The 27844-nt window shown below is 43.9% G+C and overlaps 1 protein-coding gene across 6 annotated transcripts in view; it reads right to left on the bottom strand.

The window, feature by feature from the left end:
- Positions 1-3096: 3096 nt before the first annotated feature.
- LOC130356321 (bridge-like lipid transfer protein family member 3A) overlaps positions 3097-27844 on the bottom strand; it is a 191677-nt gene continuing 166929 nt past the window's right edge. For all 6 annotated transcript variants that reach the window (XM_056557649.1, XM_056557648.1, XM_056557651.1 and 3 more), the window contains 11 exons: positions 16996-17064; positions 15592-15738; positions 15429-15499; positions 15080-15206; positions 14747-14937; positions 13676-14658; positions 13239-13378; positions 12055-12134; positions 11824-11941; positions 10639-10892; positions 3097-3291 (listed from right to left, as the gene is read on the bottom strand). In XM_056557649.1, coding sequence (XP_056413624.1) covers positions 3112-3291; positions 10639-10892; positions 11824-11941; positions 12055-12134; positions 13239-13378; positions 13676-14658; positions 14747-14937; positions 15080-15206; positions 15429-15499; positions 15592-15738; positions 16996-17064 — 2360 coding nt within the window. In that variant the 3' untranslated portion in view covers positions 3097-3111. The remainder of the gene's footprint in view (positions 3292-10638; positions 10893-11823; positions 11942-12054; positions 12135-13238; positions 13379-13675; positions 14659-14746; positions 14938-15079; positions 15207-15428; positions 15500-15591; positions 15739-16995; positions 17065-27844) is intronic.

Below are 27844 nucleotides of genomic sequence, written 5' to 3'. Positions count from 1 at the left end.
GTAGCCCACGAGACGACCTTCCAGACTGTGACTCTCCTGCACCTCCCTGACCCGACACCTGAGTCTTGCTCCACTGATGGACTCTGTATGGTTTGTTACTTGTTTAGTGAGCATAATGTACCCTGAGTACCCTGCTGCCTAGTGCTTATTGTTGCTTAACCTCCACGTTTGCAAGTGAAAGGTGTCTTCTTGATATCTACAGTAGTGTTTGTATTAGGTTTTGTCTTTCTCTTTTCCTTTACGTTGTGCTTAATCTCTGTGCGCACAGTGATACCTATATCTGTGGTACCGGTGAGAAGCCAGCGGACTACCCCCCTCCTTTTGGCGCAACCCCCCCCCCCTCCCCCTGTGTCCTTCCTATTGCATTCTTTTGTCTTACCTCTTTCTATCCTATCCCCTTTCCTCTCTTACCCTTTTTTCCTGCTGATTCCTCTCTGACTATGGGCATTCAGGTCTTATCTTTAAACATGAATGGATAATAGTTAATAGTCCTCAGAAACGGAATTTCCTGTGGTGCGAGGCTTTACGAAGTCCAGCAGACATCCTGTGTATTCAGGAGACACATTTGTCATCTGTCAACCTTCCGCTTCTGCGCCATAGGAGATTCCCAATAATTGTCTCTTCAGAGTATCCTCGGAAAAAGAGGGGAGTCCTAATAGCGTTCAGTGACAAAATAGCAGTGACTATTCAGCAACAAATTATTGATCCCCAGAGCCGCTATATTATTATATTGGGTCTCATTGACAGTGTTTGTATACCGTAGTCAACCTGTACACTCCTAATGTAGGACAGAGGCGTTTTCTGAAACGAGTGTTAAAGAAAGTGGAGACTGTTAGACAGGGCTCCCTAGTGATTTGTGGGGATTTCAACTCAGTGATGTCGCCCTCGTTAGATTGCTCCTCTCCTACTCCCACACAGAGTTTTTCTTTAGAGTCCCTTTTGCCTGGCTATAATCTTTTTGATATCTGGCAACTACAGCACGCCTCGGAGAGGGATTATACGAATTGCTCGACGAGGTACCACTCCTTTTCGAGAATAGACATGATTTTGGTAGATAGAACGTTAATTGAGAGAGTGATGAACTCTGACATTGGTCTTCGGACATGGTCCGACCACACACCGGTCCGGGTGACCATTAGCGATGTTTTCCCGAAACATAATGATTTTGTATGGCGTGCCACCACTCATTTAATTGCGCATGATACCCACGCGGCTTGTTTGAAAAGTGTTCTTACTGAGTATTTTTCTTTGAATGTAACCACAGACGTTAGCCCTGCCACTGTCTGGATGGCCCAAAAGGCAGTCATACGGGGTTCCTTCTTTCAACTGGGGGCCACCTTAAAAAAACACAGGACTCTCGCTCTCAATGAGTCACTTAACAAAATTGCTTTTTCTCCTGAGGGAGACGCCCATTTGAGGGCCAAATGTCTGCATATGAGACGCCTGCTACTCCATGACTGAGAGGTCACTTAGAAAATCTAAAATGTCTTTCTATATGCATGACAATAGGGTGGGCTCGCTACTTGCGAAAAAGCTCAGACCGTGGTTTCTTAGGTATCGTATCTCTACTCTGACACACCCCAAGACCCTCCAACATCAAAAATCACCCCAACACATTGCTGATGCCTTCAGAGACTACTATGAAACTTTATACAATCTACATAACGATCCCCAATGCCCCCAGCCGCCCCAATCAGATATTGACGCTTTTCTTGCTTCTCACAATCTACCCCAACTTTCTTCCTCTGCTCTCTCTACTCTCAATTCACCCCTTACTGCCCAGGAGATAGTTGACGCTGTCAGATCTATGCCCACAAAAAGCCCCTGGACCAGATGGTCTTCCTAATGAATACTATAAGAGATTCCTACCGATTTTACTTCCTCACCTACTCCCTGTGTTTACCTTGGCTACTGAGACAGGTTCCCTTCCTGCAGATATGCTAGACGCACTGATAACCACAATCCCAAAACCATGGAAATCTCCTGAGTTGGCCTCTAAGAAAAAAAAAAAAAAAGAAAGAAAAAAAAAAAAATGATTCACAGAAATCGAAAGGGTACAAAACAGATAAAAGAGGCATGGTAACTGGATCAGTTGAGACTCCCTGTTCTGTACAGATCACTTTTCTCCTTATCACAGATAGGATTACACTAAAACTGACAACTTAGCCTCCCATTCCTGTTTAGATTGACCCCTGCAAAGGTCACAGGACAAGGCATTTCCAAAAACCTCTCCCATTTGTGTCAATAGGTCAGCTACAGAATACTGTTGCTTACGTTCATGGGGCTTGTTGTAAAGCATATGTCTACATCCTGTTGAAAATTGCTCAGGCAAGATGCCAGGCCTCATAATAAAAGCAAATATAGATGTATATCAGCTTACCCCAAAGTCCATATAACCAGGCACGGAGAAAGGCGCAGACTGCACCCCAACTAAATCAGCAAAATCAAAAGAACTCCAGCTCGGTACAGATCAGTGTGCCATCTTTAATCACATGACACTACACGGATCACAGGTACAAACAGGATGTGACGCGTTTCGCCCAGGTGGTGGCTTTACTCATTAGTAAGGCCAGCACCTGGCCGAAACGCATCACATCCTGTTTGTACCTGTGATCCGTGTAGCTTAATGTGATTAAAAATGGCATACTGATCTGTACCGTGCTGGAGTTCTTTTGATTTTGTCCCCTTAATAAGGTACAAAAAAATAAATACAATCAGAAATCCGAAACAGATTAAAAAGGAAAAAAAATTATCTGGCGTTAGTCAGAAAAAATTTATTAAATCTAGACGACACATACCTGGACCTGTCAGCAGCTTCCCGCCCTTGCTTACAACCCTGCTGCTGAGCATTGTGCTCAAACTGTTTACAATAATTTACTCCATTTTGTTTCTGTCTCTCTTACAGAACCCCATTGGAATTTATTCAACTCTTTAGAATGAACCATTCTTTCACCAATATTTTAAGGCAGACTGCATCGTTAGGTCCTTGGTGGCAATAGGATTGAATGAAACAGCTGAATTCAATGACAAAGTTGTCTCCCAATGTTTTTGCCCATAATTATATGTTGTGACATTACAGAAGATTTATGAAATATCAATTACAATTCTACTTTATAATTGTTGAGATACAGGTATGTATAAGATTTGACACGGTTTATTATTTACAGGACTAGTACACATACCAGTGAGCCAAAAAACTCCATCCTCTTGCCGATGGACTTTGAGGTGTTCCACTGAAAAGGCAACTGGTTCGGGAACAACTGGGGAGGGGTAGATACTTGGACCATCATCCTGTGACACAAAACATATCAGCAATTCGGCTATCTGTCTGGTTACAACCGTAGCGATTCCTTTTTTTTTTCTTCACTATATGATTGAATCCAGATGGTATAATGCACAACAGAAATGCTTTTAAGTAGGGGGAAGATATTCTACCTCTAAAGGTGGCCATACACCTTATTTTGCTAACTGATCCCCCTATACATGCACACTTGGTAAAGCTAATTCTTATTGTGTCCCACTGCATAGGAAAGTATAGCAACCTATGCTTTTCTACGCAATAATGGTAGTGGTATATGCCTAGTAATACTACAAAAAAAGATTTTTGTACTCACCGTAAAATCTATCTCATAGCCTTTATTGGGGGACACCTAACTGATGGGGTATATGCTCTTGCCACTAGGAGGCGCTGACACTAGGAAAAAAAGTCGGCTCCTCCCTGGCAGGATATACTCGCCCACCTGCAGTGATGTAATCAGTTTTGTCACAAAGCTGTAGGAGAAGCCAACAAAGACAAATGTCCAAAGGACCCTAGAAGGGAAACCCGGATGAACTATCCAAGAGACGGAAAAACAGTCCGGAATAAAAGACGAAGAAATGGGTGGGTGCGGTGTCCCCTTATGAAGGCTATGAGAAAGATTTTACGGTGAGTACAAAAATCTTCTTTTCTCAGTCGCTCTTCATTGGGGGACACCTAACTGATGGGATGTACCAAACCAGTCCCCTAGGGTGGGAAAAACAACCCCCGGAGAAAAGGAATCAGTCCCGAGACTGAAATCACATGTCCATAAGGCCTGCAGAAGAGCCCCCCCAGGCGGAGACACACTAGGCCCAGAAAATGGACTCCTGGAAAAACACCCGTCCCAGGAGCTGGCCTAGGACGCCAAGGGAAAAAGCCGACCCTGTAGAGACCCAAGGCACCCGGGTCATAAAGAGAGACAAGGAACCACAGGAAACAAAGAGAAGGAATCCTGCTCTGGAGAGGCCCGGAGCATGAGAGCAAGGACCTGAACAGCCGCAGACAAAAGAACCCCTATCCCAGGGGCCCGCCATGAGCACCCAGAAGGCAAAATAGTCATACTAGTGTAAAGCCGATAACCTGAACGCCCTCCAACTCTGGAGGACATAGACCCCGAAGGAAGAAAGGAGCGGCCAACACCCTGAAAAGAGGGGGAATCTCGGATACCAGAGAGACGGACAAGGAAACTGGAGACATAGAGCCACCTGGAAGATAAATCCCTGAAGAGTATGGGAAACAGACATCCTAGAAAAACTCTCTGGGCGACAAACTTCCATGAAAAAGTGGAGGCGTGCGGAACAGAAAGACCGCCCAGATTAATGGTATCGCGGGGGAGTCTTGGCCGGATCACTACACATGCCCAAGACATAAACCATCACCAAGGCCCCAGGAACCGGAAAAAAAAAAACACCAGAAAAGAAGGTACTCAACAGCTTCATAGGACAGGGTCCAAGCTGAGGAGACCAACCATTCCCCGACCCCGGTGGTCCAAGCACCAGAGCACTCTGAAGAAACAACCCGCCAGAAGGGAACGGAGGAAGAAATAAATGAGAACCTAGCTGGGATTCTCAGGGCCTGGGCACAGGAAGGATGAACCCAGAAGACTTTGGTGTCTGCGCAGTACAACTGGTACAGATAAAAGGGAAAAATCTTCCAGGGAGATTGTACCAGCTCCTCCACAGAGGAGAGTGCCAAGCTGCGTGAACAGCAGTAGATAACCAAAAGCAGAAAGAGAGGCAGGCTGCAATGGTGGACAGCGAGCCCACCAGCCTAGAAAGGAAAAGGCTCTGTTGAATGCTCTCAGCAAAAAAACAAATGAAACAAAGGTGGTCGAGATGAAAACTCAAGAAAAGACCCATGCCAAACTCCCTGATCCCCATATCCCCTGTAGAAAGGAGATTGGCAAGGCACGTCAGGCACAGTAGGAGCAGGGAAATGCTGCCCCACAGCCACGGAACAAGTACTGGGTGGACGGAGCCCCCCTGGCACAAACGGCAGCCAAAGTTGTCCAGAGGAGCCACCTTGTGTGCCCAGAGGAGTTGTAATCCCGTAAACTGGAGCTGGGCAAAGACCACAAGACGTGTTGAGAGCCGTTCCAGAGTGTGATGAGTAGGAACCTGAGTCATCCTGGAGAGAACCCCTGGAACACACACCCGGAGACATAGAGAGGGACTGAACCGACCCAGCAGGCCCAGAGTCAGAAAAGAAGTTCAAAACTGCCGCAGAACTGCGGAAACAATATACTAGAAACCCTGAGGCACACCCCACCAAACAAAAGGAAGGTGGGCCCTACACCTACAGGGCGGTCCTAGCATAAGTAGGAACACAGAAATGGGTACCCTACAATAGTAGTGGAGTACTAAAACTGTGGACATGAAAGAACCGCAGATATCCAAGGGACCCGCAGGGAGGGAGGTATGCCTCTAGCAGACCAACAGTGCAACCTGAGAAAGGAGAACAGAGTGAATGCTGCTGACACTGAAAAAGTCCCTGGGACTTACAGAAAAAAAGCCCACACCCCATCTCCTAATGGCGCCAGACCCCAGGAGATGAAGACAGAACCTCAGGAGATGAAGAAAGAATGTGGAGCAGGCAAAATGCAGACACAGTGTGACCTCTAGGTAGAAAGGGTCCCAAGAACCCACGGGTACACACTCTGCGGAACTACACCTGGAAAGGAGACACTGCACTGCAGCCGCAGCAGCGGCAGAAAATGGGAAGTTGACCAGGTGGATTAGAACCCCATGCAGACACAGTCTGGCTATGTGGCAAAGGGACCATGGCCATGCTGGGTCCCGCACATGGAAACAAACCGTGAGGAGAAAAAACAGCCTGTAGACAGAGCAGCAGGCAGCAGAGAGGGAACTGGCCAAGTAGGTAACCCTGTAAACTAGCATGTGGAGCAATGTATAAGGCCCATGGATAACATGGGGAGACACACAAAACTATGCTATGGTAGTGGGTAACCTGAACCACCGCCCATGGGGTGAAAATGTATGGTAGTTGACCAGACATAGTAAGTCCTGTGGAAACCCATCTGGTTGAGAGGTATCGAATTCCTGAGCATCCAGGGTCACTCCAATCAACCTCCAACAAAAACGGGGTACTGGAGTGTGGCCTAACCAAACGTCTACCCCAGTGGTGTAGAACCCCAACAGACAAAGACTGTCCGGCTGGAATCAATCCCAAATACTTGCAGGGACCCTGCTTCAGATCCCTCACCCAGCAGTGAAGGTACGGGGAAACCTGTCTAGTTCCACGGCAGCCCAGAGGTTAGAGACCAATGGCGGTGGAACCAGTGTAGACAACAGTCTGACTGAACAAGAACCCCCCAGGCATCTGACGAAAAGGGAACAAATCAGACAGGCGATAACTGTGCCCTTCGTCATAGGTGGGAGGGCGGGGAGACAGAGAAACCCCACCCTTTGGAAGATATAGGGAGGCAGAGGAGAGGAGCCGTGGAATGCATCCCTGACATCCTGCATAATGTTTCTGGGTCACGCAGGGTCAAGTAATACATATACCGTGCACAGAAAAGGAGTACTGGAACTCCAGTCGCAAAAACATCAGCCATGCGCCGTGTGAAAGACGGCAGAAGAAAAAATGCAGACAACTGTCTGGCTGGCTAGTATGGGCCCACAGTGGACAGTGAGTCATTCCGCAGACACCTCGCACAGCGGAGAGGTATCGAGACACCAGTCACAGATACAACGGCCGTGATATGTGTGACAGGCAGTATAGTAAACCAAGCAGACCGCTGTCTGGCTTACTAGTATGGAACCATAGAGAACTATAGAGAACATCGAGTCATTCCGTCTGATGGCTCACAGTAGTGAGGTACCGGAAGGCTAGACAACGATACACCCGCCAAGTGATGTGTAACAGATGGTGTCTGAAACCATGCAGACCACTGTCTGGATTAGTGTAATGGGTCCATAGAAGACAAGGAGTAAATTCATCGGCACCATGTACAGCAGTGAGGTAGCGGAATCCAGTTGCAGATACATCAGCCATATGCTGTATGACAGGCGGTGTAGGTAACCATGCAGATCACTGTCTGGCTTACTGGTATGGATCCATAGTAAATAATGGGACACTCCGACTGAAGCCTCACAAGCAGCGAGGTACCGAAACGCCAGCTGCAGATGCACCAGCAGTTTGACGTATGACAGGCGGAGTAGGCAACCATGCAGACCACTGTCTGGCTTACTGGTATGGGTCTGTAGTAGACAACGATTCATCCCATCGGCACCTCGCCCAGTGGTGAGGCAGCGGATCTCCAGCCGCAGATACATCAGTCGTTTAAAGTAAGACAGGTAGTGTAAGCCACCATGCAGACCTCTGTCTGGCTTACTGGTATGGGTCTACAGTAGATAATGGGACGCTCCATCGGACACCTCCAACAGTAGTGAGGTACCGGGACTGCAGCCGCAGATACAGCAGCCGATGATGTATGACAGGTGGTGTATCGGGCCCTCGCATCAGCAGGGGGGTACCGAGCGGGAGCCGCGGACGCGGCAGCCATGAAATGAGTAGTAGGTGACACTACCGTATGGCATAGTGATATCAGGTCTAATGCATGCCACGCAGGAATATTCCCGAGGACCGTGTTCTGGATGCAAAGAGATGGACTAGGTATGAGCAACCATAGAAATCACACTGTAATACAAGTGTTGGCCACCAGAGGGAACCAATTACCACCAAATGATCTAAATGACCATTTTTTATTTTATTTTAAGCCCCTGGAGGAGTGACGGCTCATAGCAGTGCTAAAAGTGCCAAGCCGCCGCCACGGGGCAATAGCGGGCTGGACCGCAAGCTCCTGCCGGGCTGCTGCGGCGGGAGCGAAGCACCGCTGCCCTCCCCGACCCCGCAATGGGGAAGGAGGGCGGGACAATAACTTCCAGCAGCGCGCGAGCCTCTGATCTCCCGGTGTGAGCGCTGAGACGGGGGGGGGGGGGGAGGAAAAGAAGCAGAAGGGCGAAACTATCCGCCGTAGCGCTGGGACAGTGGGATCAAGGAAACAGAGAGGCGGCCATGTGCCGCCAGGGAACTGGCCTCCCTGCGGCGAAAATTCTACAGCTCCCGCTGTATATCGCTGTCGGCTCGCACAGTGCAGTCGGCACCTGTACAGAGAAATAGCCGTCGAGAAGGAACAGCCAGGCTGTTCAGAAGTGAGCCAGCACAAGCTCCTGTGGAGGGAGCCGCTACAAAATGTCGGCGACTGTCCTCCACAGGACCTAATATGTATAAAACACTGCTCCCCCCAGGGGACCTGAGGGACCCCCCAATATGAACCCCCCCCCCCAATAAAGGACAGAGTCCCTAAGAACCCCCAATCCAGGACCCACAGGTAGAGGAAGGTAGGGAGCACAACGGGAGAGGGGGGGGGGGGGGGAATATATACTCACCTGTCTTCTTATACTCACCTACTATACTCAGCCAGTCTTATAGTCACCTGCATCACGTCATGCTGCTACAGACCAAGACGAGCAGGGAAAATAGGGGGGTTCCGGACCCAAGGTGCGACCCCAAAGTGCTGGCCATTGGCGGGAAGGGGTTAACAGTGCATTTGTATGTATATGTCCCGTGCCCCTTAGCCGCATGTTGGCGGGAACGGGTTAATGGTGCATTTGTATTTTATGTCCCGTGCCCCTTAGCCGCATATGGGGGAACAGGTAGCGCCATGCTCCTGAACCCCCACGTTAAAAAGGAAACAAAAGGGAATAAAGAATCTAACTAAACAGCCCTTACAAAAAAATTATAAAAAAAGACAAGGTCTGGAGAGCTCCAGACCTGTGTCTGACCTCCTAGATGACACTAGTTAAAACTGATTACCTCACTGCAGGTGGGCGGGTATATCCTTTCCTAGTGTCAGCGCCTCCTAGTGGCAAGAGCATATACCCCATCAGTTAGGTGTCCCCCAATGAAGAGGGACTGAGAAAACAGAAAATTTTGAGCTACATAGCCTCTTTATGTATGTGGTGCTTTTATGTTATGGATGTATCATGTGTTTTGCTGTATACATACAATGACTGTTTGTGCCTGTCATTTTCACAAGAAAACCATGTAATGCAGACTAGACAGTCTAAGGCTGCTTTCACACTGTGAAATAGTTCCGTTTAGGAACTTCCGTCACCAGTTCCGTCACTATATCGGCAAAACCCGGCCGTTACAAAACCCATGACGGCCGTGACTAAATTGCATTGCAGCCTATGGGGTTTTGTAACTGCCCGTTTGCACCCGTATATGCCCGTAATTCATTACGGGCATTATACAGTGACGGGACATCGTGGCGGAAAAATTACTGCATGCAGTCATTTTTCTGCCATGATGTCCCGTCACTGTATAACGCCCGTAATGAATTACGGGCATATACGGGTGCAAATGAGCAGTTACAAAACCCCATAGACTGCAATTTAGTCACGGCAGTTAGGGGTTTTGTAACGGCCGGGTTTCGCCGATATAGTGACGGAACTGGTGACGGAAGTTCCTAAACGGAACTATTTCACAGTGTGAAAGCAGCCTAAGTTCACATTGAATGGACCCTGTGCACAATAGACACCGCCAGGTGCAGACAGATCTCACTGACTTGAATAGGGTCAGTCTAGTGTCTGTTATTTTAGGTGAGTTGAGAAAAATACTTGACATGCACTATTTTTTTCTCAGTTCAACTCCCTTTAGCAGAGCTCAGCGGTGATTTGCACAAGCCCAAAGAATGTCACAAATTTATCAGTTGCTCATGCTGTTAAATTTTAGGAACTTTAGTTTGCTTTAAAGGGAAACTGACCCGCACCAACTTAATATGCAGGATATATAGTGCTGGTGACCCTTTTTCTAAAGAGGTTTACCTAATCCAAATATGTCCAGCTGTTCAGAAAGGATAAGCAAAAAAGGATTTATACTTATTTTCAGAAACTAGCAATGGGGGCATTTTAATTTCTGTATTATGATTGCAAATCCATGGTAACGCTCCCACTGCTAGTCTCTGCAAATTAGCATAAATACATTTTGTTCATATCTTCTGAACAGCTGGACGGATTCGGATGAGGTAAACAGAATCAACTGCACTAAAAAAAGTAACCACTTATCTTCTGAAATGTTTAGGGTTAAAAAGGGTTTTCTACCAGAAGGTAAATTACATTTAGGTTGTACAACAGATCAAACATTAAAGTTATGTTTTCTGTATGTTTTCTCAGTGCTAACATAGCTACATGACATAATAAAGGTTGGTCAGCATATGTTTGGTCAATTTAATACAACTCTGTGACCTACACATCAATTGCAAAAACTATTATATATTTTGTTTTGTTGGTACATTATTTAGTGTTGATACTCACTTTTAGTGTAATCCTGCTGTTGGTAACTTCAATAATCATAGGTAGTATTTCCGGAATCTGCTCATCCTCTAGGAAAGGTCCTATATGAGTTAGAGCAGAAACAGGCATCTCTGACCTGAAGTCTTGAATATGTAATCGTAAAAAGCCATTATGTACAGCAAGTGGAGAAAGGTGGGCTGCAGCAGGACCAAGATCAAACTTCAAAATCAGATGTGGAGAAGATTTTGTTGTAACAGGGGGACTTGCTAAAAGATCTATTAAAATATAAAAAAGGATAGATTTAGAGTATCATACACTGCAAAATGAGAATCAAATTACTTAACACGTTCTTTATAACTTTAATGCAAACACAAGGGTGAGGGACAGCTGGGCATATTTTATGAAAAACTATGCATGGACAACAGAATACTATTAATTTGTTTTTATGTCAGTGCATTTCTATTTATACACTAAGTTTTAAATATGATTTTCTGTTCCTGTATAGAGGTGTAACTTTGTTTGTTATTTGCCTCTGGACACCTTCGATATTTGTATGCACTAAGTATTCCACTGCGTAATTTTTCGATTGAGCATGTATAAAGTATTTTAAATATTACTGCACGTCCACAACATTATTATTGGGAACAACAGGGGGTGCCAGTATCGGACTCTATTCCTTTTAATATACGGTATTTATGACACTATAGAGGGATTGCATAAGCTATAGGGTACGTTCACATATGGGTATTTTCTGCTGCAGATCTGCTTAGTAGATTTTGCTACCCATTAAAGTCAATGAGCAGCAAATCTGCAGCAAAAATATGTATGTGTGAATGTACCTTTAATGTATATCTTATTGTGCAGCAATTTCAAAAACTAGGGTTTCCTTCCAGCCCTCTTGCAGGGAGCATATGGTATGTGTTCACACTGGTGTGGTTCTGTGTGTCAGTCATTGTTGCTGTGGTGCTCAGTCTGTGGGCGGCGCGGCCCAGAGCTGGGGGCTTGGTCAGGCAGCAGTGTGTCATCACTGCTGCTTGGTGTTGCAGCAGAGGTGTCCGCCGCCTGGCTACGTCAGTGTTAGTTAATAAATATTTTTTCACAAATATGGATGCTGGAACCTCTAACTTTGTTCTACAAGAGAAGGATCCTGTGTGTGGAGGCCCTAACTATATTATGAACGGGGCATTACTCCATTCTCACATTTACCTTTTAAATCTTCCAATTTCTTAGCACAGCTGATGTCTAAAGCTTTAACAGTAACAGACAAATCATCCTCAAAAAGCCGTGAAACAGAGTAAACATTGTAAAGGGCCACTGTAAGAATCTAGAATAAAGAACCAAAATGTACTGTAAGTCAACAAAAAATTCATTGATTCACACACACACACACACACACACACACTTGTTTTTAACTACTATTTGACATCCATTTCAAACCTGCTGTGGTTCAGGGCCTTCTGTACTTTGTGATGCATCATCTTGTTCTGGTAAAACACTTTCTCCGTCGACAATCATTTCTAATTTAAAAAACAACAAAAACAAAAACAATGAGAATTTGGGGAGAACTTACCAATATTGTTAAATGTTACCAAAGAGTGTGCACAAAACTTGGTCCACAACAAAAACTGGATAGATTTTGCACACAACAACCAATCACAGCTCAGCTTTTACTTTACCAGAGCTTGTTAAGATAAGGAGTCTGAGCTGTGATTGATTGCTATGGACAAAATCTCTCCAGTTCTCTCTACAGTTTAATAAATCAGGGCCACAGAGTTTTGAAGAAAGATGCCACAGCAGTTTTCTTGAGACAAAACTAGGAGTGAATCAAACAGGAAGTAGTACAAGTATCCTGGTGCACTAAGTCACATCGCATCTGGACATCCATTTACAGCCATTGTCCTTAAGGGGTTAAAAAGATATGTAAAAAAAAAAACCTACTATGTAATGTGCATAAGTAGGAAGCATCTATCTTGGTGGTTAGGATTGAACAAATCAGCATCTTGGGCTACAGATTTAGCAACTTAGAAGAAATATTCCTGTTTGCATCCCATCGAGCTGGATATTCCTTGCTTTTGCTACTAATTGAGACCGGAGGCATTGCCAGTTAGTCCGTGCGAGGTGTGGGAGACATTGCGGAGGTGAGCCGTCTAATCTGCTTGACTATTGTCTACACCACAAGATCGCTGGTTGGTAATGGCTTTCATGGCAACCAGGGGACTAATGAAGGCCCCCAGCTTTGCCATGTATGTGCATCTATTCGTCCTTGTCAGCATTATGTTAATAGGCATTAATAAAGTAGTAGTGAATGTATTGTATGAGCAATCAGAATATTGTAAGTTAAATATATAAACATACACATTTTTTCCGATAAAAAAACCCATTCATATAAAGCATAAAAAAGACACAAATGTGTTACAGCCACATGCATATTCACCAGTCTAATTATTTTTCCAGGGATTTTTGCTAAAAAAAAGTTATTAAAACTTATATAAACTGCAAAATAGTGTCATTAAAAAGTACAATTGTCCTGCAAAAAATAAGCTTCAATGCAGCTATGTCAACAGAATAAAAAGTTACAGCTCTTGGACAATGGAAAAACGAAGAGAATCGTATGAACTTGCCTGCATCTAATTTTAATATGAAATTCTCAGTAGTTTCACTGTCCAAAGACAACACATCCAGACCATCTATAGAGAGAGTATCTAAAGACTGTGTACGAATGAGGGCTGAACTCATCCGATTATGCGGCATATCAACATCTCTAAAAAAAAAAAAAAAAAAATTATATATATATATATATATATATATATATATACACACACATATATATATATATATATATATATAAAATATATTGTCAATATCATGTACTAAACAATATAGATGGTAAATTATAAAAAAAAAAAGAAATTATAATAGAAAGGAAAAGAAAACAAGTGTTATCAGAAAGAAAAAGTAATCAAGATGACAAGACTAGGGAAAAGTAAAAACACACCATTGAGAGAAATACCAAAAATGTGAACACCAGTGAAAAATGTTTAGGTGAAGTAGCACACACTTATGTTTTGTATCACTCAGAAAGCGCTGCATACGTTCCTTTCCAAGGCTAAAAGTCTCACGGGTCAAACCAAGTGTGCTAAGCAAAGTGTCACGTGCAAACTCCTTCCCCAGTAAAAGGTCTTCTTTTGTCTGTACAGCTTCAACCTTCCCCAGTAGTCTGTCTTTTATCAAATCATCTTTTTCTTCATTATTGTTCTGTTGAGTCAATACATCCTCAGGTTCTTTGCCTCGCTCAGGACAAAGAAAAGTATCTACAAGTTCAATTTTATTTGTTAGTTGTGTCTTGTTTGCTCCTTTTTCACAAGTCATTGCCTCTTTCACCAGTTCAGATCCTACAAGACTGCTCCTTTCAGAGTCTTCTGGTTGCACGGGGGATACAGGGGAGATTGAGGCAGGAAGTAAAAGAGAAACAGTGACAACTGGTATTTTCATTCCAACACATATTTTCATATGGTGGGAAGGGGACATATGTATTAAAAAATCCAACTGTGAATTTGCTGTTTGTTTCAAGTTATCAATTAAAGCCTGCAACTGTTCCTGAAAACGTAACATGGTTAGGTAATGATAATGATTCAATTGTAGTCGTATTACATCATCCACATTGATAATGATTTGAAGCTCTAGTTCAGGAAGTAAAAGGCAGGCCAGGGCTGTAAAAGGCATATGATGTAACAGTATCTCATGCTTAACAATCCCTCCCTCAAAATGAAAAGACAAGCCAGCACTGTGTAAAGTCCACATTGATGTTTGTTGAGTATCAGAAGATGGATACAAGTGGGAAAGAAATACTGGATGCAGGGGTCCTGGAGGCCAATGAAAATCTTCATGTGCTGCAAAGGATCGAAAGATGCTTTGAAGTAGATTTAGATTTGAGCCTGGTGCCTGACGTGTGTTAGTGAGGGTAACTGAGGAGAGATGGGCACAAATAGAAGATGGTCTATCAGGTGGACTGTAGGCAGGAGCTGTCACAGGAAAACTAAGCTGTAAGAAAGAGGAGATAGAAAAAAAGGAAATGATGGTGGAAAAATAAAGCAATTTAATTTTAATTTAACAAAAAATGAAGACAAACCTTAAGGTTGAATCCATCTAGACGCACATCTCTATCCTCCATTGCTCCTTCATTCACCATACTACTTACATCTGTTAACTGCTGTAAGTAATGTGACAAATCTAGCATAAAAATATTTAACCAAAGAATGGACTGGGTAGCAAGGTATAGAAGCAGACCATGGAGCTGTATGTATAAAGCAGGAGGAGGAACTGCAATAAGAGAAAATTACTAAGATCAGAAAAACAGACACATACAGACACATAGAGACAACTATAAGGCTGGGACCACAAACAGCATTTAAAAAAAAATAAAAAATAAAAAAAAGGATCATCGCAATTTATTGACTACTACCTGGAAGACACTCTCCTGGTAGACGGTAATACTCCATGTATTGGAGATGGACAGCAGAAGAAGCACTTGGAATATGATGGCATGAAAGAAGAGGTGGTCTTTCAGGGGTCTGTCCAGATGAAGATACCTTTAAAATAAAAGTAACTGCAATTACATAGAATAAAAACTAACAAAAATTTACAGTTCAGGAAGCCTGTTAAACCACAATGCACCAAAGATACAAGATAAAACTAGACAGAAAGACAGACAGAGATAAAGAGATAGATAGATCAAATACACACATACAACATTTCAGGCTGCATCCAAACAGCACAGTAACACACCAGTCCGACATATTCTATTTTCCTACCTGATGAATATCCAAATCATCAATCCTAATAAGCACAGAACGAAAGTAGAGAGAAGGTTGCTTTGCATTCCCTGTTTACATATGAAAAAGAGATCCTAGTTAATTAAAGAGAAGGAATCTGAACAAAATAAACAATGTAAAAAAAAAAACATAAAAATGGTACCTTGCTCATTATTTGGAGAAGGAATTTTTCCTAACATGCTAACGTTAAAGTCTTCCTTGGCTTGTCTTTCTTTTGTAAGATCCTGAGTCCACTGCTCGCAAGTAGTCATTACAGGGGAATGACGATTCCAATGGGCACAGCTCTGTCCTATGAGATGAAGCACATGTTATTGTATATGCTTTTGCTAATTTGTGTCGCATAATGGTCATAAGGTTTAGTGAGGGTGAACAGGCTGACAATTTCCCTTTAAATAATTTAGGCATTAAATAAACTTCTTTGTCTAATGAGTAATGCGGCAGCCTGTAAGTCGGTCACATAGAATAATACAGTATAACACTAAATATGTAATTTGGGGGGGGGGGGGGGGGGGATAGTACATGAACTTCCTCCCATGGACTTTACAATAAATAAAAAATATTTTATATTAATACGTAGCCATTACTGCAGCATTATATGACAATTGAAATACTACATTTAAGTCCATATTATAAATAAATAAACTACATTTAGAATGTAGTGGTGGTGGTCCAACTGTTTGGACCTTCATCAAATCACTAAAATGGGCAAGCCCAGTGGGTACTCCACTGACCAGCGTTTGGAACTAAATGTTCTGAACACTGTTTTCACACTGCGGGGTTCGGCCACTCCCCTCATGACATCAAAGCCACGTACCCAGTACCAGTTTATGGGAGGGGGTGTGACGGCGTCATGCCCCCTCCCTTTGACTTGCATCGACATCCTGAGGGACGTGGCCGACCCCTGCAGCGTGAAAACAGCGTTCGGAACTAGTTCCGGACGCTGACCAGTGGAGTACCCCTTTAAAGAGAACCATGGTTAATCGTGTGTAATCTAAAACCATTTAAAGCCAGTAGCAAAAGTAAAAAACAGCACAGCACTCAATCGTTTCTGATTGTAACAGATTTTAACTTTTTTAAAGGAGTACAATGGTAGTTTTTTTTATTTTTTATTATTATTCTCTGTGCTCTGGCTGCAAAACTATACAAAACAAACTTTAACTCACCTGCCTAAGTTCCCCCCCGTTGCTCCGATATCAGTGTCCCGTTCTCCAGTTCCTGTCTTCCTCCAGTTCCTGCGGGTTGGCGAGTCCCACTGCTCTTAGCGTATCACCGGCTGCAGCGGGACAATGCTGCATCCTGTGATATGCTGAGAGCAGTGTGACTCACCGACCCGCTAAAAGCGGAAGAAGACAGGGACCGGAGAACGAGACCGATATCGGAGCAACGGGGGAATGTAGGCAGGTGAGTTAAAGTTTGTTTTGTATAGTTTTGCAGCCCGGGCCCAGGGAATAATAAAAAAATAAAAACACACCATAGTACTCCTTTAAATATACCTCAGCAAACTACACAGGGCAATGAAACACACACATATAAAAATTCTTCATACCTTCTTTGTGGGTAGGATAATAGTCTAAAATGATTTTCCGGAAAGTCATTTGTACCGCTCCTCCGGACACTAAATAGAAACAAACAAGACTATTATGTCTTTTTTATAACACAATTAGAATTAAAAATGTGAGAAACCAAATATCTATTAAAGACGTAGCATGGCATACTCTACAACTGAATCTGACATTGGGCTTGGAAGCAACTTCAAGCTAGGCACCATAATTGATGAGGCAACCATCTCGCATGCAGCATGTTTCATGTATCAGTCAAATTAACTGAAACAGGACCCATGCACAATACTCACTGGGCATCTGATAATTGTGTTGGCAACTGGAATGTCAAGCATGGAATTATTCTGCATCAGATTTCAGATCGAATGAGAGTTATTCCTGATTTAATGCAACTTTAGATGTCATCTCAAATCTGCTACTAAATCAGCATACACCGGTTCAAGCAACATCTGCTATATACAGTATGTCAACAATACATGCTTGTATACAAGAAAATGTGTACACAAAAATACAGTAACATGTCAAATTTTAATGGGACAAAAATATGCCATGAGAATTACCTGTTTATTAATTATTCTTATAACGTTGACTCAAAGTTGCCTATGCTTCCATTAAAATTGGGTTTTCCAACTAAGCAAAGTTGGTAAAATCAGTAATGGAGTACAAATGTGCTGTATTTTAGGTCAAATTAACTATATTCCTGCATAGTTCTTCTCCCCCATGGATCTGATCACTTCCTTGTTTCCTCTCAGAACTGTGACCATGCTCCTGCCATGCAACAGGGCACACACTTTCCTAAAATCTGCTTTGCTTATATGAACAGTGAAGACCACTTGCCAATACTTTCAAATGAAACTGACAGCCTGTTCAACTGCACTAAACCCAATGCACTTGGTTATAGTGTGGAAAACAGGAGTAACACTATCTCTCACTTACATGAATCAGTCCAGTAGTTCCAAAGTTATGCCCGTCTGTTCTATGCTAACTCGATTTTGTGCACCATGAAGGTGGGGAGCAAGCCTGCCGAGCTTCCCAGCCTTCTCAATATGCCATACAATGCCTGCCTCTGAAATAAATATGCAATTTTCTTCATTCCAACATCCTAGTGACATGAGAACCTGCGGGCACATGAGGGATCTGCTATGGCACGGCTCAGTCGCTACAGCCTAAAGAGCAGCACCTGCACTCTGCTACAATAGCAGAGCACTTACGTGACCATGGGCTCTCACATCACTAAAACATGAAAATGAAGAAAATGGCATATTCATATCAGGGAAGGGCATATTGAGGAGGCAGGGAAGCTCGGCATGCTGGCTTCCCGCCTACATAGCGCACAGAAAACCTTAACAAGAGAACAACAGGGAGGCATAACTTTGAAACTACTGGATCGATTTATGTAAGTGACATCGTTTTACTCCTGTTCCCCCGCACTATAACCCAGTGTTTAAAAGATTGCAGTTAGAGATGAGCGAACTTACAGTAAATTCGATTCGTCACGAACTTCTCGGCTCGGCAGTTGATGACTTATCCTGCGTAAATTAGTTCAGCTTTCAGGTGCTCTGGTGGGCTGGAAAAGGTGGATACAGTCCTAGGAGACTCTTTCCTAGGAATGTATCCACCTTTTCCAGCCCACCGGAGCACCTGAAGGCTGAACTAATTTACGCAGGATAAGTCATCAACTGGCGAGCAGAGAAGTTCGTGACGAATCGAATTTACTGTAAGTATGCTCATCTCTAATTGCAGTTGAACTGAGCACGTGTGACTGTTTTAATGAGTGGTAACCAAAGGTCAAGGCCGGTTTTAGACAAAGTGTGGCCCTGGGCATAACTAAAAGCGGGGCCCCAAATGCTAAAATATTGTAACAACAATACAGTCACGTTCAGACAATTCAGGTAGAGTGGCATGCTAGGAACATTGTTAGTCTTAAACAATCAGGGGCACATGCCACAAGAAATATGTCCCCTCTAAAAACACACAAAATATTTATATGCATAGTTATCAATAGTTATCAAATAATAACACTACAGTGGTGTGGAATTCATTTCACCTAACGCCGAGGACTTTTAGTTCCAAGCACTGGGCGGGTGCATTTTTTTCATGTTTAGCCCTGCTTCAGGCAAGCTGCAGAGCCAGAGAGAAGGCCAGTGGCAGCTGCCAAACATATCTAGTGTTCACACAGCGGAATGTCCGTGCGGAATTCCACAGGAATATTCTGGATGGACATTCGGCTGCAGGAGATTGCTATTGATTTCAATGGAATTCTGCTGCACTGTTTCCATGGTGGAATTTCCGCTACAAAAACATGTTTCTGCCATGGAAATCCCGATTCCGGAGTCCACAAAAAGAACAGACGTGTCTATTCTTTTTGTGGATTTAGCTTTGAAATGCATTGCCATCTATTTCCAAGCGGTCCTAGCAAACTATTCAAATGTGCGAAAAGTCCTCACGTGTTTTCCAGATGGCAATTCCGGACATTTTACACTGTGTGAACATAGCCTTACAACCACAGCTATCCCTGCATGCCCCCTCTACAAAAGATTACTGGCCTAAAGGGTATGGAGTGATGTTCCACAGGTGTGGAGTTAATTTACTACATGTCCCGTTTCTTTAAATAGCACAGGGTAATGTGGTGGCCCAGTACAGAATCTGTCATTCTGTACACCTGCCCACACACATGGCATAACATCCCACAAATTTCACACACGTTCCCACACCACAGACCTGGCCTCTATACGTTATTTCCCACCCTCAGACTTCCGTCCAGAGTCCCAGCTGACTGAGCTCACTCGGGGCTAGCATCATGCTGTGTCCACTGCGCACACGCAACTTCTTGCTGTCTACTCTACCCACCATCTGGTACTAGTGTACCAGAATGTTATGTGACATTGAACAACATCCGTTGACTGGACATTAGGGGTGTGAATCGTCAAGAATTTGGCGATTCGATTCGAATCGCGATACCAGTGTGGCGATTCGATATATATCCCGATATATCGCGATACCGTCTAGGTGACGATACATCGCGATATATCCCGATACATCACCCACCTGGGAGCATCCATAGATCCCAATAGACGCCGCTGTCAGCTTTGACAGCGGCGATCTAGTACTCCGGTGCTCACTTTTCTCATGTTATCCCGTCCGGGCTGCAAAATAAAAGAAAACGCACTTTATCTTACCTGCCTACGCTCCCCCGATGCTCCGGTACAGGTGTTCCGTCCCCGGGCTGTATTCTTCTTACTTCCTGTTAGCCCGACACATCACATGGAGCTTCAGCCTATCACCAGCAGAGGCGGGACATCGCTGCGGCCAGTGATAGGCTGAAGCTCCGTGGGACGTGCCGGGCTAACAGGAAGTAAGAAGAATACAGCCCGGGGACCGAACACCTGTACCGGAGCTCCAGGGGCTCATTGGCAGGTAAGAGAAAGTGCGTTTTCTTTTATTTTGCAGCCCGGACGGGATAACATGAGAAAAGTGTGCACCAGAGTACTCCTTTAATAGCCAGCCGCGGCGATTGCCGCATGCTGGCTATTAGCGGCGGCCCCCGGCTACTGAAATCAGCCGGGGGTCGCCTAGTACGGAGCGGGCACGAGTCGGAGCCCGCTCCATACACCCAGAGCGTCGCCATGTCAGATCCGGCCTGCCCGGCTCCACAAATGTGGAACTTTTATCTCCTGATGCCCAGGACAGGACATGCTGTTCCAGGCGTCCGGAGATAAAAATTCCACATCCCTAAAAGAATCGATTCAAAAATATTTTGAATCGATTCAGTATCGACAAATGAAAAAATCGCGATTATCGCGAGAATCGATTTTTTCTTACATCCCTACTGGACATATATATATATATATATATATATACACACACACATACATACACACACAGTGCCCAACTGTCCACCGACCAGACCACTGACTACAGCAGTGACATTTCTATAGTGGTGCAGATTTGCCTTTCAGCAGTGGGAACTGTCTTACCCAGCTTTTCCAGGCTCCAAGATGGCACATATGCTGACAGCAGTGTTTGACAGTCAGACCCTGTAATGATTACAGAGTAAAGAGTCTTTACAGGGTCTGACTGTCACACACAGCTTTCTCAGGCTCCTAAATGGCACATCTGCTTAGAACTGCAACCATATGACCACTATTTAAGGAATCATATGATTTCTTAAGTTTGCATGTGAATAAATGGATCCAGCTATATGAAGACATGCAATTCAGGAGAACAGAAAAGCTAGATGAGAATATCTGACCTAGTTTTTCCATGCTCTTGAATGGCATATCTGCTTATAGCTGAATCCCTTTATGCACATGCAAACTTCAGATCATCATATAATTATCCCTGCAATGGTGGCCATGTGGTTTCTGTACTAAGAAGATGTGCCATTCAGAAGCCTAGAAAAGCTGGTGGATAATGTAAATGGGGTTATTTGCATAAATAAAAGAGCTAGCAAGATTGGACACACATGTTGCAGGGAGTGGGCAGGATTGGACACACATGGTGGGAGGGGACAGTAATGGTCAGAAATTTATTGGGAGCAGACGCAGCACTGTAATAGTACCTTACAGTAAGTGGGCTATTCCTGCGTAATGCTATACTATTACAGTGCAGTGTGAGTAATTACACCTGTGCCATAACTTGCAGGTGCCTGCAGTATTATACAGCTGATGCCCGACCTTTTGGCTAAGATCAAGTGTAGTACCTATTCTGTTAGTTGGCAGTGTAGGGAACCACACAGTAGGACAGGTGTACCAGGGATGGATGTGGAGGACAGCAGTCATCTCTTATGAGATCTGTTCCTGCTGGATCTGGCCTTAAGGTCCGGGTAGAGTGAAGGCCGAGGTGCACAAGTGCCCTGGGAGTGGTGACCCCAAGGTGCCCGGAATTCACTTGGGATTGGCAACCCCACGTGAAGGAAAGCACGTAGCACACACTTTTTCTCCCACTCTTCTGGGCACTCACCCTTACTATCCTGGTCTTTCAGCTAGGATTGGGGAATTTTTATAGATCCGGTCAGATGTCCAGGCAGTATTAAACACTGCGCACATCCACATTTTTTTTTTTCATTGTGTCCACTTTTTGTGTTCTGTTTGTTCACAAGGATCTGGTAGGGTGCGGTAGACCTTCTGGGTAGCCATGAGGCTCCTCACCTCCCTGCAGGATGCCAAACCGGTTTTACTGGTTCCTTGGTGACAACCTGGTTAACGCCTAGTTGTCCGCCGGGAACACATTGTACCTGGAACCTTGCAGGTGCCTTTTGGCCCGAAGACGAAGGGCTTGGTTTGTTGGGGAGCCTCTCTCCTTTCGGAGAAGGGCTTGCGATAGACCGCATCCTCGTGCACATTTTTTTGTGTGAACACTTGCACTATTTACTTGCACTTGGGTATTTTGAGAGCACGTACCTCGGCTCTTCAATAAAATTATACAGCTGATGCCCTGCTCAAATGGGGTTATGTAAATATCACCATAAGCAGCAATTACATTCACTGATAATATTTATGGTGTAATCACGCCTTTTATTAAATTTACATACACACATACGTGTGATTTGTAATCATTATGGGCCTTACAGGGTTGTGCAGTGTCGCTCCACTGGGTATGGAGAGACACTGCTGTGTTCCAGACGGCAGAGCTGCTGCAGTATGCTGATTGCGGCTCCCCTGCCCGTTGGTACGCAGCTCCCCACTGCATTTTTATTATGCACCAAAAATTAAATAAGTGTAATAATCATCTACAGTGGCTGAGTGCCGTTATTTTAATCTGCCTTATGATTGTTTGATACCCTGTTACTGAGCACCACCCTGAATGTAGATAGCGGTAAATGTTTTTGCACACCCTATATGTGAACACTACTTTATTACACCGATAGTGCCAGACCACCTCTACTATTGTAAATACATAAAGATATTCACACATACATAAACACATTATTGTGTATGTTTGCAAATTGTGTATGAGTGACATATACAAAATCTAAAAAAGTAGAGAGGTCACTCTAGGTCACTAAATAAGATATGGGGGCAGGGCTTTAAGCTTCATGGGGCTGTACACTACCTCCCATCCTCTTCCTCTCAACTGCTCAGCTGTGTTACACCAGCAGCAGAAAGACGGAAGAAGAGAGGAGACAGGGGAAGGGGGGTTCTTAAAGCAGAGCACCGACAGAATGAACCTCTGCTGTTATCAGTAATCCGCTACAGCGAGGTGCACTCCCAAATGCTGCACTCTGCCCAACCCATGTGAGTCAGGGACGCTGCAGAGGCCCTCTGGTGTATGGGGCCCAGGGCAAATGCCCTGTTTGCCTACCCTAACAACGGCCCTGCCAAAGGCAGCAGGTTATCAAAACAATGCAGTAACATGGGGGATTACTAAATCTCTCTCAAACAGAACATTTTCAGAAATATTTGTATTAAAATATTTTTCATTTCAAATAATGCATCAGTTTAGACCTATTTTTCTTTATGAGATAACCCCTTTAACACATAATGGAAATGTACACCATGGGCAGCCTTCTAAATGCTCTGCTCCCTTTACAATAAATAGATTGCACTAGCATCACCTTGACATGCCCTAATAGACCTCCTTGCTAGTATTTCCCCTACAGAAAATAATGCTTTGCAATAAAAATATTGATTTAATTTGAAAGTAGCAGATCATAAAAAACCCACACATATGGTATTACTGCAATTTGTTAAGTAACTATATTATCAATACCAAACAGCATAAAAAAAAAAAAAGTCTTCAGCAAGTACATAAACCTTAAATGGGCACTGTCACCAATTTTTTTTTAATATGTTGTAGTACTTATGTACTACAACATAGCTCTAATATACTTTCATTATTTTTTATTAAAATAGTTTATTTTATATTTGAAAACCAGCCACTAGGGGTCTCCCTCCTAGTGGCCGGCTGCAGCCTGACGTGACGTCACGACTGAATTAGGACCGATGCCGGCCGGGCAATCGGTCCTAATTCAGTCAGCCAATCAGCCTGCGCTCACTCCCTGCCTGTCAGACAGGCGGGAGTGAGCACTGACAGCACAGAGGATGCGGCTCCCTGGCCTCGCATGCCAGCCCCGCCTCCCGGCCTCAGGAATGCCCTGCACTTCAGTAATTGATTTTTGGGGTGTGGGGGGGCGGGGGGCTTGTGCGATGGTGGCGGCCGTGGGGGGTGGTGGGATAGAGCGGGTTGCGGCACTTCGGTAATTGTTTTTTTTCGGGGGGGGGGGGGGGGGGGGGGGTAGAGCGGGTGGCGGCCGTAGCAAAGATATATTGTTTTCACCACAGTGTGCCTCCATTTGTTTCCCCACTACAACTCCCAGCATGCCCTGACAGCCAATAGATGTCACGGCGAGCTGGGAGTTGTAGTGGTGAAACAGCTGGAGGCACCCTGTGTATATGAACATGAACTAAGGGCGGAAGTGTCGGCCTCAGCAGGCATCAGTGACATCGCGCCTGCTGGGGAAGTTTGCCTGGTAGTGCGCACACTACCAGGCAGACAAAAAGCCATTTTTAATATAGTAAAAAAAAAATTGAAGGCAAGGAGGGGGTTAGGGATAGATGGACAATAGGAAGGGAGAGGAAAAAAAAAAAAGGATGGTGGGAGCTACCCTTTAATGGAGATATCCCATGCAGATCTTTTTTCTGCCATTATGACTGGACTGCCAAATAAAAAAAAATAAAAAAATAACTTGTTCCCTCTGTGCCCGGTATCGCCGCTCTAGTCCTCCAGTGCCATCTTCTTCCTGGTAGCCCGTGGTCAACACGTCACACTGCGGCTCAGCTTATCGCTGCCCCCAGCGATGTCCTGCCTCGGCCAGCAATAGGATAAGCGGCAGTGTGATGCACTGAGACCCTGTGACCATTGCCGGTGGTCAATGTATTACACTGCCGTTCAGCTAATCGCTGCCTGAGGAGTGAAATTGCTGCGCCGACAATTAGCTGAACCGCAGTGTGATGCGTTGATCATGGGCATCCAGGAAGAAGACAGCAGCGGTAGACTAGACTGGGCATCAAGGGAGTGTCGGCTGGTGAATTTCTGTTATTTTCGGTTTTCTTTCTTTTATATTCTGGCAGCTCAGGCATAATAGAAGAAAACAGTTCTGCATGGGATCTCTCTTTTAATAAGGCATTAGCAATAGAAAAATATTAAAAGACTGGCATTTAAAATGCAGTGACAAATATTTTTCCATTAAATATGCCTTTATTTGGCAAAATACTAAGCAATCAAAAAAATCTATCCATCTCTCTCAATCTTTTTTTTTTCTTTTCCCTCAGCCCTCTACCACCACCAAAAAGTGAATAAAATAAAGAAAAAAAGAAAAATAAACAAAAAGAAAACATCATACTGCTATTGCGATGGGAAAATGTATTGTCCCAGTACAAATGTTTCAGCTACAATGCTAAAAAAGTTATCAGGTGGCTGTGTATCTTCATGCAGAAAACATGTATGAAAAGTAAGGCTGCAACGATTAGTCAATAAAATTAAATAGCAGGATTCGTTAACGAATCCATTATCGAATAATCAGACGATTTATTTTAAATGGAAAGAGGCGGTGCCACAAACCTCAGAGTAGAACTTGCAGGTGGTTATGAAGCTGCTGGGAGGTGGTCAAGCACTATGCCTGTTGGTCCCACAAATCCTGCACCACGCAGACTCTGCAAGTTAAGAGAGTTCTGGAGCACTGATCGGATGCCATGTCCCTGTGTGCACCCCCTCTGCCCCAGCCCAGGAAGTGAGAGCTGACACACAGTGCAGAGCATACCAAGCGGCCAGGGGGGTGCGCACACAACTCCTGCACCTCTATTCCTCATATATAAAGCTTATCTGCATCCGCTATCATTTATGTAGTGCTCCTGAAATGTATTATCATTCTTTCAGGTAACCATTAAAGGGGTACTCCACTGGAAAAAAAAATGTAAATCAACTGATGACAGAAAGTTAAACAGATTTGTAAATTACTTCTATAAAAAAAATCTTAATCCTTCTAGTACTTATAAGCTTCTCTATGCTCGACAGGAAGCTCTTTTCTTTTTGAATTTCCTTTCTGTCTGACCACAGTGCTCTCTGCTGACACCTATGTCCATTTTAGGAAGTGTCCAGAGTAGGAGCAAATCCCCATTGCAAACCTATCCTGCTCTGGACAGTTTCTGATATGGACTGAGGAGTCAGCAGAAGCACTGTGGTCAGGAAGAAAAGAAATTCAAAAAGAAAATAACTTCCTGTGGAGCATACAGAAGCTTACAAGTACTAGAAGAATTAAGATTTTTTAATAGAAGTAATTTACAAATCTGCTTAACTTTCTGTCATCAGTTGATTAAAACAAACTAACAAACAAACACACGTTTTCCAGTGGAGTACCCCTTTAATAGCTGTGAGGACAAGAAATAAGCCCACCACCCACTGTGGTTACAGAGTGGTATAGGCCAAGCAGGAAGTGCTTTGCTGTGCTTGGTACCCACGTGGGTGGTGATCTGCAGAGGGGTCAAAGTTGGAGGTGACAGGTACTTCTATGTATACTGCTAGAAATCAGGGCATGGTATAGAATCTATACCATGCCCTGATCTCTAGCTGTATACATAGCTATATTATAGAAATGTATAAGGAATAGATCAGGGCATGGTATAGATATATATACAGCTAGAGATCAAGGCATGGTCAGATGCCCCCTGTATAATGCACCCTGATCATGGCTCATGCTGCCACAGTGACCCAGACCTCACCTCTGCACATTGCTTTACACATGTGGGTATGTGCAGGGCATTGCACCAGAGTGTCTGTAGAACTACAGACACAAGGGTGTCTGCATATACCCCCATGTGTATAGGAGTGTACAGATTAATCTAAATATATATATATATATATATATATATATATATATATGCAAAATAAAAAATTGTTGCAGTATCTTGTAATACCTTTTTTAATGGACTAACAGAATTTTGGAGAGGCAAGCTTTCGGGATTCCTCCCTTTATCAAGTCAAAAGAAAATCTAAGCTTATAATCAGAAGACACGCAGGTTACATCTCACAATAGATACTAAGATAGGCCATAAATTGTCTAGCTAGAGTAACATAGACTTAATAGATAAGGATAAGAGGGAGGGAAAAGTGGGAGGGAGGGGGAAGCAGGGGAGAGACTGGTAATTAAGCAGGCCAAAGTGAGATGCAAAAGAGAATACAGTACACAGGTTATAAGAAGTTTTGATAATGCAATGAGCTCAAATCCACATTGAGTCCTCTGTGTTTGAAAAAAAAAAAAAAAAACAGACATTTGAAGCTAAAATATTACTCTCTATCTTGTGTGATTTTGAAATTCCCTCTCAATATATTGATTGTAAAGGTCATGTATGGAGTGTCCTGTTTGGGTAAAATGGTGTCCAACTGGGGTGCAGTAGTCATTTTCTTTATGGCAGTTGATGGAATGTCTGTGTAGGTTCATCCTTTCGTTGAGTTTCCATCCGGTTTCCCCAATATAGCATCCCATGTCACACTTTGTGCATTGTATCATGTACACCACATTTGGCGATGCGCAGGAGTATAGTCCCTTAATGTTATTTGTCTAGTTTTTGTGGGTGGCTTCATTCTTGGTGCAGATATTTGGGAGTGTTTACAGCAAGGTTTGGTACAGGGTTTGATCCCATTGTCTGTGTCTTATTTCTGTAGGGAATTTTCAGCTGACCAGCTTTTGTTTTAAATTGTGTGGTTGTTTGAAGGCCAAGATGGCAAGTTGAGGGAAGATTTCTTTTAACATTTCATCTTCCGCCAATATCGGCTGCCGGTCCAAATTTTGCGTATTTCTTCAAGAGCCGGATTGTATGTGGCTACCAGTCGTACGCG

Source organism: Hyla sarda, chromosome 2 (genome assembly GCF_029499605.1).
Source record: "Hyla sarda isolate aHylSar1 chromosome 2, aHylSar1.hap1, whole genome shotgun sequence".
In the NCBI taxonomy this organism is placed as follows: domain Eukaryota; kingdom Metazoa; phylum Chordata; class Amphibia; order Anura; family Hylidae; genus Hyla; species Hyla sarda.
Note: the sequence above shows the minus strand (reverse complement) of the source record. Positions and strands in the feature narration are given on the sequence as shown.